Below are 18562 nucleotides of genomic sequence, written 5' to 3' on the forward strand. Positions count from 1 at the left end.
TTTATCGCGGGCGACTAATCTCCCCCGTGTGCCAGAGCCCTAAGTCTGACAATTCTTATCAATCCCCTATCATTTACCATACACAGTAGAGCAACTCAAATTTACTGTGCCATGCTAACAAAGCTCATTTCCAGAGCCTGTATAAGAGCACATGCTGTGAGAATGCAGGGAGAAACGTTTCTGACACAGAAAGGATAGGGTGTGATCACAGCTGCAAGCACAAGATAACCAAGAATTTTTGGAACAGTTACAAGATAAGAGAAAGAATGAGCAGGAGAAAACAGTGAAAGGATGGTGTAAATGCAGACTTTTCTCTGCCACTTATGTATCTCATCCTTTCTCTATATATTTACTCTGTCCCATCCATCCATTTATGTTTATCTTCCATCAATTTCACTGACCTCTCATTTCTGCTCCACCCCACTATATACATTTTATCTCTGTTATTGTTAGGTTTCACTCCATACCTATTACTATTATTATGTTTCACTCCATACCTATTTTCTATTCCCTCACAGTTCTCACACAAATCATACGTTTGCTTCTATTTTCTCTAGTACTCATTTTAGAGAGCTTCTCTTTTCCTCAATTCTACCTCGTCCTATTTTCTCTAGTACTAATTTAGAGGGCTTCCCTTTTCCTCAATTCCGCCTCACCCTATTTTCTCTAGTACGTTTGCTTCCCCTGTCTGTATTCAACATTGACTTTTTTGTTTGTTTCAGTCAATGACCACCATAAATGTCTGTTCTATTCTGGTCTTACATATTGTGCACAGTTTTGAAGCGATGGCCTTAACTACCGTACATTCCAACTAGTGACTGTGATGACACTGAAATTAAAATTAATGTGGGTAATAAACATGGCAACTGCACTCTGCTCACTACACTTGGGGTAAACGACCACTACAGAGTGAAGATAGAGATGAGACTGCAATACTAAGGACTTCAATGCTGAATTGTTATACATACACGGTGAGATGTACTGTATATACTCGAGTATAAGCCTAGTTGTGCTGAAAAAGTCACCCTCCACTTAGACTCAAGTCGGGTGCCATGGGTCCCTCCAGACTAGCACCTTCTGTTCTTTGTGTGCAAATTAGGCCACCCACAACCAGACCCTCAAGTGCCCTGGCTCGCTCCCAGTCACAATACTTATTTCCCCTTACGTGTCCTCCGGGACCAGGTCTGCTGCCAGTTTGCTAATGCACAATGAGCATGGGGTAGTACACATATTGTTTATGTTGACCCTCTTCTCCACTTGCAGAGCTAGTTTACGGTTTTTCTTTAAAATAAATATTTAAAAACAAATACCCCACTGATGCCTCAATTAATGTTATTTTATTGGTATTTATTTTGATTATTGAAACTTAGGAGTAGCTGCTGCATTTCCTACCCTAGGCTTATACTCGAGTCAATAAGTTTTTTCAGTTTTCTTAGGTAAAATTAGCTACCTCGCCTTAGATTCGGATCGGCTTATACTCGAGTGTATACGGTATGTATGTTTTAAATTGGTGCCTACACACCTAGTAACAGATGCCTCTGCAGCACAGAAGGATATCTGAATACCCATGAAGAAACCCACCCAATCAAACCCAGGACCCAGAGCTGCAAGGAACAAGTGCTAACCATTAAGCCACAGTCTTGTCTATACATCTGAGCATACAATTCTGGTTCATTCCCACACACCACATATAATTACTTCAGCCTTTCTAATAATTTTCACAGTAACACTTCACTTCCATTCCCTTCTGCTCATCTGCCCCTATAAAGATTGGTGATTGGGGTCCTAGGTTCAGTGTGTCTATGTGAGTTTCCAAGCCACCCCCCGATGTAGACAATGTAGCTGGCTCTTGATGACACATACCCTAGTATATATGTAAGTGTAGGGTGGGACTGAAAGTAAAACATCTCTGTATTGCTATGGAATATACTAGTGCTACAAGGGCTAATAACATTTCTGATATACTACTTGACCACAATACTTCTTTTCTACGTCCCTCTATACTTTTCCAAAAGGTGCACTGCCCTTCAGCTAGGGGACTGCATATAACTGTTTTTTGGAGAGCAGGCAATCAGTAAGCATATCTCCAGGCAGAATTCTCAAAAAAAAGATCAGTTTATTGAAGTACCAAAGTCAGACAGTCGTTTGTTTTATGTTCCTCAAAATAGATCCACTTTTATTTCTGTTCCACTTTCACTTTATATTAATGTTTTTCATTTCACCTCACTTCCCATATACAAGCAGGGCTATATTTACCATATAGTCACCCAAGGGGCCATGCCTATGAGTGGCAGCTTTATTGGGGCAGCCCTAGGGTGCCTATATGGTAAAATAAAATTAGCAAACAAAAAAATAACTGGGGGGGGTTTTCTGAATTGTAGTGTTGGGCACATATGCAGTATGCCGATTGGGCTGCGGAGGGTCATGCCCAGTGCACAACTGGACCAACATACAGTGCTGTATACAGTCATTTCTATTCCACCTGCCCTCATCCACTACATAGATGCTTAACATCCAGATCGAGTTGGTAACTTATTTGCTTGTGCACTGGTGTATGCTAAGGGCTGCAAGATCAATATCTGGTTGCAAATAGGGCAAATGTCTGTCAGTTTGGAAATTCCTTTCGGGTAAGAACTGCAATGGCACACTGATGCTGTCCTGGGCCAATGTGTCTCCTTATGGCCGTGGCACACGGGGAGACTAGTTCCCTCACGATAAAATCTTCTTACCGCAGGCAAAGTCGCCCAAAGTTTTCTTGAAAGGCAACTTTTGGAAATCGTAGTGACGCGCAGGGTTGGACTGGGGGGTGCATCCCCTAACCTCAACCCCCCCCCCCGCAGCTTTAAAGTTCCCCTTTAAAGTAAAATACTGGCCAGACGGCAACCCTAGCTACTAGCAGCAGCAGCTACTTTTAAAAGTACACCATAAAAATCATGACAGTATCCCTTTAAGCTTTCTCGAATAGATCTAATTTTATGGATATGCTAATACAACAATTCACATTCCAAATGGGATTTCATGAACAACCCCCATATTTGATGACTGGAAAGGAAATCCCCATTTAAACAGAGTAACTACAGTTTAGTTGCAAAGACAGGCTAATGTTAAGACTTGGGGCTTTATCCATAAACATCTTTAACACTTTCTGCACTGTCAGGAAATTTCCAAATACCTCCCATGAATCATGCCACAGACCTCAATGTTATCCGCTTGTCAAAAGTGCATTTTCAGGTCAAAATCCACCCTCCTTGCACATTAACAGAAAGATGCTGCTGAAGTCAATGACAAGAGACATGGGCTGCATTTGGCATTTAAAGTCACATCTTAAAAAAACAGTCCAGTGTCACAGGTGTCCCTCTTCCCCACAAAGTTGGCATAAATGCTCAAATTCTGCCATGCGTGGCCAACTTTTTGAAAAGCAAACATAATGTTATGGTTTCTGTGTTGTGTGGAGCTCTTTAACAAATTTTTGTTTGGAAGCCAGAGTTCCCTTTTAAGCAAAGTTGTGAACCTGTGCATAAAATTGGATGGGAAGCAGCAGCTCCCAAAACTCTGTGTACACCAGCTCTATTTGCACAGTATGCATTTCCTCTAATATTTAACCATTTATTATTAAAAAGAAGGAGAATAACCCTGAAAGTTGATTGGAGTGCTGGACTCGGTTGTGTGAATGTGGGTGAAAGAACATTCAACCAATGACTGGGCATACAAAAAAATACAAAAAATAATTAACAGTATCAGGAAATGGTTCGCCCCTAACAGACCGACACATTTTCCATCAGTGACTTTTCTTTTCAAACTCTTTTGCTCTGTGATATACTTTGGCAGTTCCCTCGCTTTTGTTTATTTTCCATACTCACCATATTTGGACAGGTCCAGTAAAGATAAAACCCCATTGCATCCACACGCAGAGTAACCAGGGATTTGCTGCTGGGCTCCTAGAAGAAAATATTGCAGCGGTTAGTGTCACGGAAAGCAAGATTATATTTGTTTATATTCCTAATGGACATGATAAGCTACAACAAGATCACTACTGAAATCCCTGCACAAAGGAGCTTACAATTTCAAATAAACTTCAGTAAGACAAACAGAACTCAGCCTCTAAAACTAGACACACAGCAGAGATTTAGGCAACAATAATGTAGGATAGGAGAGTGGAAGAGAAAACATTCATTTATTTTTGCCAGGTTGTACTGTTTTTAAAAAGGGCAGTGAGACAAGAAAGCTGCTATTTCATCACATTCACAGTTGTGTGACAAGGGCAACACATAATCCATAATTGGACAAGGACCACTGTGCAAAAAACACATAATTCGAGAGGCTACTAGATCCATAGCAAACTTTGCACTTTTTATTACATAACACATATAGAGACTAAAAAGGTGCTGTAACATATATCCCAAAAATGTAAAGAGGGACAAAAAGAAATGCTGCGTGTAGCACGGAGAAATGTTTTTGACCATGCCCATTTTTGAGACCGCACCTCCTAAATACCACTCCTATTTTACAAGATTTGGTAGGTTATTTAAAGTTTGAACACATTTCTGGGGGTTTAGGGGTCTTGTTTTATGTGTTATTTCAGTTTTGCTAAATTAAAAAAAAAAAAAAAAAGGGTGACATTGCCCTTTAAACTGCAAGTCTCACTTCCCCTAATTATTAGTCATAATTGTATCTCAGTGCAGGTGTTGCCTGTTAAGTTTTCTGGGCTCTCTGCCAAAAGCTACTCATTTAATTAAGTTTGAGAAACGTTGCATCTTTTTTAGCGTTCAGTGCAGGACATCAAAGAGAAATGAGGGACTTTTCAGTAAGAATTTGGGACTGCATGCTGAGCTGTCGGGACAGTTGGGGGGTATGCTGTAACTGTGCCTTTATCTATGAAATCAACAAAATGTCATTACAATAAGACTTTGACTGGAAGAAGGTTATACTGTGGGCAATAATAACTAAATGAATCAACAATGGTAATTTACAAAATCACAACCACAAAAGGCACAATCACTTTCAGACCTATTATTATAGTCTAAAAATGGCCATACGTGTCGAGATTTGTTAGGACAGTTCGGCTGATCTTGATCATAGCCTGGGGATGCATGCAAGATCAGCAAACTCTTTAGAAAGAGCATCTTGCAATTCTGTTGAATCACAAATGTTCTTTCCTAAGTGAAAATGTCATTTGCTGAAGTCCCATGTTGGCAGATGCTGCCCCAGCAGAAGTGAATGGTGGCCACGGCTATACTTAACTACATTCGGTTCCAATCATTTGGGTTGTCAGCATGAACAAAGGTGGCCAGTTACAGCATGCATTATCCGTTCAGTTGGACTGCGAACTAACTGGTGAGACACCATGGAGGATTGGCAAGTATATGACCACATAAGCTATACAATTTCCCTAATTGTTTTGCTTATACAGATCTACAGGGTTTTAACCTGCCCCTCCCTCCAAAATCTATAAACTGAAATAAAGTAACTGTAAATATTGTTTACTTACCTGCAGTCTCTCATGCCATATCTCTTTTTAAAACCCGGTACAGAAGAACCTGCCCAAACTTCCTTCCTATCAGACTGCCTTCTGTCTCAGACGAGCAGTTACCCAATAGAGACTAATATTTCTCATAAGGATAAAAACCAAAATCCATAATCTCACAGTATAAATAAAATGAGGCCTATATTCTAGCTACAACCTTTTTAGTTAAAGGGGCACATTTATCAAAGTACAACAGGTACAAAACACAAAAAATTCATATTTGGTAGTACTGTGTGTATTTTCTGCGACTTTTTCGCACATTTGCACAACTTTTTCTTACTTTGCGACAAAACTTGTGTGACAATACGCATTGTCGCGCCGAGTACGAAAGTTTCAGATTCATTCAAGCTTCGGTATCGTGACTTTCCTTGGGCCAGGTTGGAGCTGCAGAGTGCCATTGAGCCCTATGGGAGACTTTCCTTGGGCCAGGTTGGAGCTGCAGAGTGCCATTGAGCCCTATGGGAGACTTTCCTTGGGCCGGGTTGGAGCTGCAGAGTGCCATTGAGCCCTATGGGAGACTTTCCTTGGGCCGGGTTGGAGCTGCAGAGTGCCATTGAGTCCTATGGGAGGCTTCCAAAATCATGCACAGAAGGATCAAAGTCCCGCCGTTTACGATTGTTCGATGCAAAAATTTCGGGACTTTCAGATTGCCAATACAATATTATCGTGACTATTCCGATTTTTTCATGAGCATTTTTGTGATATTTGTGATCATCAGAAATGATCGTATCTAATCTGAAGTTTTCCCATTTCGGGATTCAAACTGGAACTTTGATGAACGTGCCCCTAAGACACTAATTATCCCATATACCGCTGACAGAAAGCAAGGTCACAGCCAGACATGGTGGGCAATATCTCCGCTGCGCTGTATCTGCAGACAGTGGAAGGGGGGAGCCTCTGGGGGGATTGGTGTATGCGGTTGGGGAGGAGGAAGGGGTATGTGTGGTGGAACAGTTTCAAAAGGGGTTAGGGGCTTTTACTGTCCATTAGCTACAGCAAATGAATGTCTGTTACCACTTTTTTATCCCACAAAAAAACGTTTCTTCTAAGGTAAGTGCAAGTAAGACGGGACAGGACAGGACCTGATCTTACACATTTAGTTGTGGTGTACCAGAGGGAGAGCACTCCTTCCCTTGTGTTGAAAAATGCTTAGGGAAACGAGCACTAAGGTTTGCAGATATCCACCTCCATATCAGCCCTCCAAGACAGCTGCTGCGTAAGGAGCCAGAAAGCTACTTAAGCCATTAAACATCTCAAAAAAGTAGTAAATAATTTAGGTAAATCCCCGAAGTGCTCAGAAAAGCAATTTACAACAATTTGTACAGAGAGGTTTTTGATCTTTGGATCCCACATGCGGTGACTGAAATAAACCATGATATATAAATCTTTTGTAATGGTTCAAAGCGCAAAACTAAAAAAAAATTACCACTGTGCTAACACAACAGTAAAATTTGTAAAACAGTAAAAATATTGTAGCAGCAGTCAGCGTGTATAAGGTGCAAAGTAAAACATGGTGGATGCAAAATATAGTCCTGTACTTCAAATCTGCCCTGGCGTGCACAAAGCATGTGTCTTTGACCAAACTCAAAATCGATGTTTGCAACTAAAGTACAGCATGGGAAAATAAAATCAGAAAACACCCCTGCACAAACAGATATGAACTTTGCACCCAAATTTACATCTAACTGCAAAGTCTGCCCATAAACAGATGCACAGACTGCATTTTGGGTTAATATAAATCTTTGCAGAGCACACAGACACGGGGATTCTGGGGAACAAATATTGTAGGGAAAAATGATGGTAGATGCCCACTTTAATAAACGTACCTGTAACTGGATGCTAAGCAACCCTCTTGCTTCCCCACCATGTCTAGCTGAATTAGGCAATGATCTGCTCATTTGGTCAAGTAGGTAAACACGCAGCTCTCTGTGTGTACAGCTTAATTTCACCTCTTAACTTTCAAACTATTCAAGCTACCATATTGTTATATATTGTACAGCAACAAATGGCATTAACTATTACGATGCCATCTAAGTTAGCTTTGCTTGAATACAATGTGCAAAACTGTGCAAAGTAGTGTAGATTTGGGGAGAATATTTTAAAATACAAAGTAGGCAATAGTCAATAGAGGTAAAAGGGGGCCTTGTCTGAAAGAGCTTAAAATCTAAAGGGAGAGGGGGTTAAGACACAGAGTTACTGGGTACACACTAAGTGCCAGTCACTGTCCCCCAACACAAAGGAGAATCAATTACCCTTATGATTGCCACCTTCTCAAGAAAAAAATACCAGCATTCTTATATTTTCCCTTTTATTTACAATGGCATCATTTTTACCACGCAGGCCGGTAAGGTGCCGTCCATGTGGCAGCCCTAACAACCATTAGGGCAATAACAGACATATATTTCAAGGCAGTCCTATCTCTACACAATACATAATTTTCAGCATGCTCTGAGTTAACACAATGATTTTGCTCATACTCTAAACATAATTCATACAATTTGCTTTGTAAATTCTCACACTCACTAGGATGCAAGTTAGGCAAAACTTTGGCTCTACAAATGACTAACCACATAAAGAGACACCAGATAAAACTGACTCAAGTCAGCACAAAATTCTCTGCGTTTCATATTCATTTCCTTGACCTACCAACATATTACTACTATAAACGAAACCTGAAATACAAGATTCTAAAGATGTTTCTAAGACTGATGTCCCACAGAGCATGTCAGTCGCCTGCAATAGATCTCTGCTATTGCGGGCGACTAACTGCTCCAAAATGCCTTTTCACCGGCAACAGAAGTTGGGACATCAGCCTTAAAAACTTCTTTAGAATCTTGTATTTCAGACATGACAGCTGAAATGAACATGGACTTGCAGATGTCAATCACAGAGAAAAATCTGTTCATCTGTGAGGGGGAACAGTGGTGGGAATCACAAGTACATACAGCAACCAAGCACAATCTGTTATCAGGAAAGGGTATGAGGGGGTGCAAGTCAAAGCTCACCAGAAGAGATCTTTACACTCTTTCACAAAATGTGTTACGGAACTGAACATACACCTGACCTTAGTAACCCAGTTAATAATAATTTACTGAAATGGTCCTCACTTCCTGCCCATCAGTCATGTCACTCACAGACACAAAACACTTTCCTGTGATTAAAAACTGCAACCACGCCAGATTTTATTGTGGTGTTTTTCTTGAAGTTTTCACTGCTGCTCAGTTTGTAGCCAACTCACAAGTTCACTACAGCTTATTATGGAATGAAGGTAAGCAATTTAGCAAAGCATGACAGATTAGGGTAGCAGTGATGCACCGGCTGTGAATCTCCCTGCCCTAAACCCGCACCTTCAAGAGCTGCACCCAACTCAGCTGACATTTCCTTTACGCTTATATATTTACACCCAACTCTACATGCCATGATGATGTCAGAGATAGGTGGTGTATATCAGAACACACAGAAGGGTGCAGGGTAGGTCTGGCGATGTCACTGATGGAGTTTGGATATGTGCAATATCATCACCAGGGGGAGGCAACCTTTAAAAACAGTGCCCTGAACCCACCCTGCTAAAATACAGTGTTCCTATATTCTGTGGCATTATTACTGATCTGTGTGTAGGCCCAGACTCGCAATCTGTGGATTCTGGCAAATGCCAGAGGGGCTGCTGTAAGGGTGAAGACACATGGAGCTACTAGTAGCAGCTACTTGTTGTGGCTACTAAAATAGACAATGCTGATCATTTACTGATAACTGTCTCTACGTGTGTTTTGGCAGAGGCAATTCTTGGTATTGTCTATGGCAGGGTATTTTCTAGCGTTCAGTAGCCATGAAAAAGTAGATACTACTAGTAGCCCCATGTGTCTTCACCCTAAAAAGCCATAGACAGTCACTATTTAGTGGGCCTATGGGAGCTGTTTCGGCCTTTGTGCACTTAAACTGCCAGGGCCTATTTTGAATCCCAGTCCTACTCTGTCTGTCTGTCACATTTATTCATTTGGAGTGCCACATTGAACTGAAACTGGAGTTATGAAAGAACATTCTACTCCACTTTACAGGACATCAATCCCCAAAATAATTTTTTACCTAATAAAAGAAAACATAATTCAAAGCAACTTTCTAATATCAATGTATTAAAAATGATTAGTGCTTCAGTAGTTATTTGTAAATGTTATTGCTATAGAAAGCAGAATTTGCTGAACTCCTGGTTGTTACTTTTTAAACAATGTTGCCAGGCCCCTCCAGCAAGTCAGGTCTGTAAAATCTGCTGGCGATTGTTACATTGTTTGAAAGGCCAGAGCCACCAGGACAGGGAATATAAAGGACAGGCAGACACTGCTTTTAATAACGATTATATATACACATAATTAAAAAACCCATTACAAATATGTAATGAAAGTATATTGTAAAGTTGCTTAGAATTACGTTTTCTTTTATTAGGCAAAAAGTTATTTTTGGGTTTGACATGTCCTTTAACTCAAATTTCAGGCTGACTCCAGTTTAGTGAGTTCTGCCCCCACCCTGAGTTTTTTCTGCAAAGAAAACTGTCCTGGGTGCCATTGCCCTTGGAGGTTCAGATTTCATATATGAATATTGTCGTGAAGCTCAGTGCTTCTATTTACTTTCCGTCAGCTAAACTATCTACTCTTTCTGCTAGAAAAATGGCACATACAGCCTTCTGGACCACAGAGACCTTATCCGCACACCCTAACACTCCAAAAAATTCTTTTGTCCGGTGCACACTGCTAGAGGGATCGGCACCCTCCAAATACACAGTAGCAACAAAAAAAGCAAATGGCACTCAGGACTACAAACAGGGGTAAAACCCTTTTAAAAGTTTTATTGCGGAGGTGCAACGTTTCGGGGCAATGTGACCCCTTTATCAAGCATGCTTGATAAAGGGGTCACATTGCCCCGAAACGTTGCACCTCCGCAATAAAACTTTTAAAAGGGTTTTACCCCTGTTTGTAGTCCTGAGTGCCATTTGCTTTTTTTGTTACATACAGCCTTCTGACCACTGCAGTGGTCAAAACTGTGATGCACATGTTAATCAGCTTTCCCCTACCTGGGAAATGCCAATGCCCTTCTTCTAATAAGTGCACTGACTAGCATGGTGTCAGCAAGTATATTTCAGAATGAAATTGCATACTTTTGTGTATTTGAACCGAAATGCTCTCCATGTATCTGCATACAAGCTGATGCTGTGCCTGTCAGTGCACTTGTAAGGAGGGGATGGGAGCGCATTGGCTTTCCTCTGTCTGCAGGTATCAGTTCAGTGTGCCACTAGCCTCAAGTACTCTATCAATAACCCTCACAATAATTACCACTTTTTAAAACTGTGTGTGCAGAGAAATGGGTAGGTCAGAATATGTAGAAAATTATGTGTTTCTCAGACTTCTTTTTGAACATGACTTTCTCTGCCACTGGCTTCAGAGAGTGGTGGACAACATACCCCTTTTAATTATGACTACAGAAAGCAGCATTCTGTCTGGGGCACATGGAGTGGTAACTGAAGGACCTCAGCTTCCATGTTTATGTGACAAAAAGTCACGTGGTTTTAAGGATTCTGATTCCTCATTTTTGGTGTTACTGTTCCCTTAATCTAGCTGGCCTAATGTCATAATTTGCTGTTGAATGCAGGGGGTTCAGAGCATCATCCATCGGTCTCTCAAAAACACCACAAATTTCAAGGTGCACTGACTGCACAAAGACCCATATTGAAATGCTGGCTCTTTATTCAAATTTTAGGTACTGAAGCTCAGATTAATAGGGTCATAGCAAAGTGGGCTTATTCTCTTTTTCTTAGCCAGTGAAGAAGTGCCTAAATCCTGCCAAGGAACAGTTTCAATTAAAACTAAAAGCATGCTTCTCATAGGGCATTGCTTTACTCTTTGAAATATGCCAAGGGAGAAATGCTATGATTATGGCTCTTAAAATCTCTGAACACGTATATCTTAATTCTCTTCTGTCTTATGAGAGACAAGATTACCTGGGAAACCACAAACTTTGTAGGCTCAATGTCTGTATACACTTACCTACAAAATTCATTAGCTGAATGGATTTAAAGGGGGTAGTTCAAATTTACTTAAACTTTTCGTATGTTATAGTTGGCCTTCATTTTTTATTTTGTATAGGTTTTGAATCACTTGCCTTCTTCTTATGACTCTTTCCAGCTTTCAAATGGAGGTCACTGACCCTCGTAGCCAATAAACTATTGCTCTGTGAGGCTACAATATTATTGTTACTCTGTATAACCTATTCAGGCCTCTCCTATTCATATTCCAGTCTCTCATTCACACCACTGCCTGGTGGATAGGGTAATATAGACTCTAGCCACCAGATAGATGCATTAATTCCAAACTATAAAGCAGCTAAACTAAAAGCTAATTTAAAAACCACAAAAGAAAAATGAAAACAAACTGCAAATTATGTCTGAATATCACTCTCTACATTATATTAAAAGTAAATTTTAAGGTGAACAACTCAAACCTTACTTTGCTATCATCTGTATAAACATTTGTCCACTTTTAAGGTCTAGTGCTTTAATGTCATGTAGTGGTATGGGTTAGATTAGGTGTGCTCCGAGTAAAAAGCTTCAATATATGTAATCTGAGAATCTAAAACAAAAAAACCACAACAACATGAATGGTTGTGAAAACAATTCAACTGCGATTATAAAAAAGTGAGTCAGTTATATGATACACTTTTCCTTTAATGTTCTTAACTGATCAGTCCTACAAAGTAAAACTATATTTAAAAAAGGAAAAAAATATTCCTAAAATCAGCTACTAGCCTTGTACTATCTACAAACCATCATATACAATAAATCTGCAATAAGCAGCAGACCAACTGCACAAATGCAGCAGTCCTTCCAATACAACCCCAACATTCTGCATTCACCCTATCCACCCACTTTTTCTTTATTTTTTCCAGTCTATCTTTACAGGCTCTGACCTGTATATACCTTAATAGTTGTCAAACAAGTATCACCAGTTTAGGTCTGGTAAAAAAGGAAACAGTTAAATTACAGATAATCCCTCCCACTCCACATCACTTAGCAGGCATACTTAGGGCTAGATTGAGTTATATAGCCTCTGTATCTTATCTCAAACAGTCCTGTTATTGTCTAAGAGGAAATTTGTAGATACAATCTATAATACCGTTAGCACATTAATGGTTTGTTGCTTAACTCTTCCCTGTACATGTGTGCAGTGTTGGACTGGACCTCCCAGTGCCTAAAAGAGAACTAAACCACGAGGGCCCACTCTTACAAGTAATTAGTAGACAGTGCTAATAGGTGTCATATAGAGCTTTAGTGGAAATATGAAATGACTGATAAGAATTGTCTTTGGCTGGGGCCCACTAGTTGATCCTTTTAGTTTCCCTGGTAGGCCAATCAGAAGGATCAGTTAGCACTAAAATGACCATGTCATTTCCCAGTAAGTAACAGCATTATGGAGATACAGGGGAAGGACTGAGGAAGAATCTGACAAACAGGTGGAGAAGAAGGATGGTTTGTGAGCAGTCTCTCACATCATGTTGTGACTGATGCTTAACCAGAAGCACCAAAGTGTGAACAGGCAGCAGAGAGGGAGAAGCAAGAGACGGAGCGACAGGGAGTAAAAAGAGAGAGACAATACATAACAGACTTGGGCAAGTTGCCCATCCCTGATGTACAGCAACATGATGGGGCAACAATGTTTTGGTTGCAAAACTGTTTATTTGTTTGAATTATACCACTGTAATTATTAATGACATACTAATTGCCAAGGACGTCGAAATTTGTAGCTGGGCCTGGTAATATGACTCTTTATTGAATTACATTTAGCAATCACAGGGAGCATGCACACCCAAAAATCAGTCACTCATGCCTGCTTATGTAAACCCATGCTTGAAAATCCCACGGTGTCCATTTTCACTGTACTGCAGCCAATAGGAACCATTCAATAGAAATAATGGGGAAGACGACAATACTGGGTACCATGCACATAGACATATTTATCGAAGACTAAAGCTGCACAATGTTTGGGAGGTTTTAATGTGAGTGTAGTGTTTCTTCCCTACACATCTGTAATTACACTCTAAAACTGGAGCCACCAGTCATGTCACTCAGCTAAAATGCAGTCCACGTGCAGGGCTTCCATGTGTCCCAGTTTTCTGTCGAGATCCAAAATGTTTGGCTCAAGCTTTACTGAAAATAAATAGGGATGCACCGAATCCACTTTTTTGGATTCGACCGAACCCCTGAATCCTTCGTAAAGGATTTGGCTGAATAATGAAATGAACCAGAATCCTAATTAGCATATGAGCGTGGCGGAATTTTTTTTAACTTCCGTGTTTTCGTGATAAAAAGTCACGTGATGTTTTGGATTCGGTTCAGCCAGGAGCATGGATTCAGCCAAATCCGAATCCTGCTGAAAAAGGCCAAATCCTGGATTTGTTGCATTCCTAAACAAAATGCCTTATTTATTGATTTCATTTTAATCTTGATGATGTCAATGTAGGCATGGTCTCTAAAAATGGTCACTACAAATTCAACAAATTTAAAATAAGGTAACAAGGTAACATGTAACACTAAAATTACAAGAATTAAAATCTTAATATAACAAATAATATTGTCTTATCAAAGAATGGGTCACACTACTGTAGATAGTAGCACAACAGGAAAGCTGAGGGATGTGATAAAGACATTTGCAGTCAGCAAGCCTGGGAGAGGATTGTAGCCTAACTGACAACAGCCTAGGCAATACTAAAACTGCAGCCTGAGAAAGTAACACCTGAAAAGAAGCGCATACAAAGAAACAGGAAAATAATAATATGGTTACATTAATATTTCCATGAACACACAGAAAAATAAACAATTATAGTATACTGTCTGTTTAACCCTTCGAGTGCCATCCAGTGGCTGAATGCAGGACCATTGTCTAATAAATATACATTTCCACTGACCAAACAAGAAGCTATATATGTGGAATCTATTCACACAAAGGCCACATGCAGGGCCACAAGTGGCTAGGTATTAGGATTTTCCAAACAAGAAACTGTAAAAGAGGAAGCTAAACACACAGTGACAGCTCCCTAGATTTAATAAACAATGGCACTTAATGGGTTAAACTGAAGTCGTGATGTGCTACAGTTGCAGGTGAATGCTGTACAAAAGAACACCTGGGTGGGGCTATGATGCACCACATTGTCTAAGGCAGGTTATGATGTAATGGATTCTTTGAATGCACAAAGGTATGTAGCGAAATATTCTAGAGCAACACTAAAGGGGAGATTTACTAATCCAGGCGTCCAAATGCGTTTTTTCGTAATGATCGGTATTTTTCCGACTTTTTCGTATGTCCAGCGATTGGTTTTTCCGCCATTTACTATCACTCAATACGAAAAAATCGCAACAGCGATGAAATAGTTGCGCAAAATACGATAAAGTCGTGATGGCGACGAAAAAGTCGCTACAAATACGAAAAATCGCGACGGCGACGAAAAAATGTCGCAGAATTTTCGTTTCCAATACGATTTTTTCCCTTTTGGGATTCGGATTCGTGGATTAGTAAATCTGCCCCTAAGGGTACAAAATAACCTGCTTACTGTGTGATGCAGAAACTCTGTATAACAGTCTCTTCCACTAGTGCCCTGCAAGGAAAACTGCCCATAAACTGCCCCACTGTACAGGGAACACAGTAAGCCCTGTAACTACCATTTGCCTAGGCTAGGCAAGCAATCCACATCCTATATGGAAAGGGTAATGGTGGGGGTTAGTTTGCAAGCAACTTTGAGTAATCATTCATCTGCCACTGCTCCTTGTCGGTGAGTGTATGGTTCATTGGCCAAGTGGCGAGTGGTCCAAATTATGGAGCAATAGGAAGGTAGCCATACATGTGTATGACCAGTCAAAGGGTATCCGCTCCCCAGAAGCAATCCTGATCTTTCAGACAGCTGGTCCAAATAATGGAGCAATAGGAAGGTAGCCTTGCATGTGTGACCACTAGTAGGGTCTGCCTGTTTGGGCCACGTTCCTACTGGTTGCATATAGCAATATTAACGAGTATTGGCTTATATATGTCAACCTTAAAGGGATTCTATCATGATTTTTACGGTGTACTTTTTATTTCTAAATTACGCTGTTTCTACTGTTTAAAATTTTATTCTTCAACCAACAAATGTATTTTTTTAGTTCTAGTATTGGTGTGTAGGCAGCCATCTCAGCGCATTGTGCCTGAGTCTGAGCTTTCAGAAGGAGCCAGTGCTGCACATTAGAACTGCTTTTAGATATCAAGACATTTGTGGGTCTCTTGTGCTAAATTCAGATCATACATTATATTCATTAGGGGTGCACGAATCCAGGATTCAGTTCGGTATTTGGCAAAGACTCTGCCTATTTCAGCAGGATTCAAGAGTCTGGCTGAACTGAATCTGAATCCTTAAAATCACGTGACTTAAGTAAAAAAAATTTCCATGCATGCTTCTATTTATTCCTTTTGCATATGCAAATTAGGATTCGGTTTGGTATTTGACCAAATCTTTCACAAAGGATTTGGGGTTCGGCTGAACCAAAAATAATGGATTTGGTACATCCCTAATATTCACAGACTGTCAACATATTCAGCAGTGCTGTACATGATACAGCAAACAGGCAAACCTAGACAATAGGTAATTAGCTAATGCCACCAAGAGCTTACAACCCTAACGTTCTTTCTCTATGGTACTTTATTCTCTTTGTCCTAATTTGCTCTATTACCTTTACCATTGCTGTTCCTTGTGTTTGCAAGCATATTGAGTTTATAATGTGCTGGCTTTTGTCATGCATATTTTCATAGTTCACAGACAGAAAAGGAAACTGAATCTCCCACGCAGTGAAAGGGAGAACCAAGCAGCTAGGGGAGACAGTTGAGAGGTGCAGTTGCAAACTATGTGAGGGCAATGGAATCCAAGTGCAAGCAGAGCAAGCAAGGTATTACCTTTAAAAGCTGCAGTGGATTGAAAGGCTATACGTAGGGATCAGGGATTATAAATGAGCACAGGGGGGTTTCTGAGGTACTGTTTTAATCCCATTAGTGTGAGTGCTGATCAGAAGCAGATAATCCTATAATTTGATTAACCTTGTGCCCCACAGAGAAACCCACAACAGAAAGCACACTCTGCCAGATTTAACCAACCACTGACAAACCTTGCAGAGAATTACTTAAAGGGATGCAGTCATCCCAAAATGTCCCTTTTTAATTTTTTTTTCTTGTGCTCTTCTAATTGCTTCTCATGGATTTTATTACTAAATATATCTATCCACATTCCATAAAATGACATATTTTAAATGCTTTGGCTTACTAGGCTGTCTAATCTCGGTCACACTGCCAAATAATCCTGTTAAATTCTCAGCATCCTGCAGTAACATATATATATAGTGGATTTCAGATAGTCTTTACTCTACAATGGTCAGAAATTATATGTAACAAATACAGATAGCTAGACTCTAGGCCACAAAGCGTGACAGAATTGCTGCTTTGTGAGATAAAGTAAGGTAACAGTCTTTTCATCTCAGGTTCTTATGAAGGCAAGAGCAGTTTCTGCCAGAGGGCAGCAGCAGTCTAAATTCCTGCGGGCCATTACATTTACTGAACTGCTGCTTGGAATGCTTGTGGCTAATTTAACAAAGAGAGTGTAAGAAAGATGACTAACATTGGCCATACACTTTGATATCCTTTTTATATCTGGGAAGGTCACCAGTGGGCCAGCAAGGCATGAACCGCATCATTCTCCAATAGATATCTTTACAAACAATTATCGATTGGCAAGTTCTAATCTTTAATCTAATCCCCTTGGCCAGCTTTAAGGTAAAACAAACGGGTGCATTAAACTTCTAAACTGCAACCTATGAAATTTGAACATCTAGAATGACAAAAAGTCATAGATGTTTTGTAGTAATTCCTATGCAAAACAACAACACTGACAACCCAGCCAGCCAGAATTCAGTGAGCCCAAAAAAATGTCCTACAATGTGAAAGAAAATGTAGAATATAAAAATAAACAAACCACTGTGGCTCTCTAAAAACTTACTTGCATTATAATGGGACCATTGGCATGTTTTTGTGCTGGTTTCACTTTAAAAGTTTTTCAACAAGTGTTTTGCGCAGCCAACCTTTTCTCCTTGTTCGGGTAGTCAGAGCTTGCTTTGTTCACACAGTGCCCCATTAACCCATTTCACATTCCAGCACAGCATGATTCCATAACCATTCTATTATCCTATCAAGAGACTGCAGACTATCATAGACGCCTCTAAATTGTACTTCTTTCAGCTAAATGTAACAAGTCCCTACTGGAACCCAAAGTGTATAATTTAAAGTGATACTATTGTTAAAATAAAAAAGTATTTACTTTTCAATGAGCCATGTGACACACATAAGCATAACTTAGAACTGATAACATCACTAAGCAGATATAAGGATATATCACACAGTATGTTCATGGCTCTTGTGTATTAAAATAAACTTGAGAAATTATGAGATGACAGTGCCCCTTTAAGGCCTGGTCACACTGATACATTCTGAGCTACTCTGCTTCTGCATAAAAGCTAAGAAAATCAACATGTCAGCCAATAATGAAAATATCTCTTGTTGCTATAGTAAGTTTCAGTGGAAATATGTGTAGCGATTAACAGAAAAAAAACTATTAAAACTTCAGGGGTAACTAAGCAGCCTTGGCTTTCGACTGTAATTCCCAGTATCCTCTGCCAGATAGTGAATCTGGTCATTTGGATTTGGAGTTACGCAATGTTTTGCAATACTTATGGCCACTCCTAGATGGAGGCTTGCTATTTCAATGCTCAAGTCTCAAGAAGCAAGGCTATATTCCTGGAAAATCCTCAATTTAAAAATACTAGTATGGGACCTATTATCCGGAATGCTTGGGACCTGGGATTTAAAGGACTACAGGTTAAAGAACAACAGAAGTCAAGGTGCTCTTGCTAGCTGTGGGCATTTCTATTCATTTGATTGGAGAACATGTCGGCAATAGCTCTGCAAAAAAGGAATTCTTTCGTGCCAT

General features: G+C 40.0%; 1 protein-coding gene across 2 annotated transcripts in view; it reads right to left on the reverse strand.

The window, feature by feature from the left end:
• Positions 1–18562, reverse strand: part of plcb3 (phospholipase C beta 3) — an 80582-nt gene that overhangs the window by 43570 nt on the left and 18450 nt on the right. The window contains exons 1-2 of one of the 2 annotated variants that reach the window (XM_031900645.1): positions 5805–5893; positions 3861–3938 (exon numbers count right to left, since the gene is read on the reverse strand). In XM_031900645.1, the coding sequence (XP_031756505.1) occupies positions 3861–3938; positions 5805–5867 (141 nt within the window). In that variant the 5' untranslated portion in view covers positions 5868–5893. Of the gene's footprint in view, positions 1–3860; positions 3939–5804; positions 5894–18562 lie in introns of those variants that run through there. The other variant, XM_002940224.5, reaches the window with a different exon arrangement.

This window comes from Xenopus tropicalis, chromosome 4 (assembly GCF_000004195.4).
Source record: "Xenopus tropicalis strain Nigerian chromosome 4, UCB_Xtro_10.0, whole genome shotgun sequence".
In the NCBI taxonomy this organism is placed as follows: Eukaryota; Metazoa; Chordata; class Amphibia; order Anura; family Pipidae; genus Xenopus; species Xenopus tropicalis.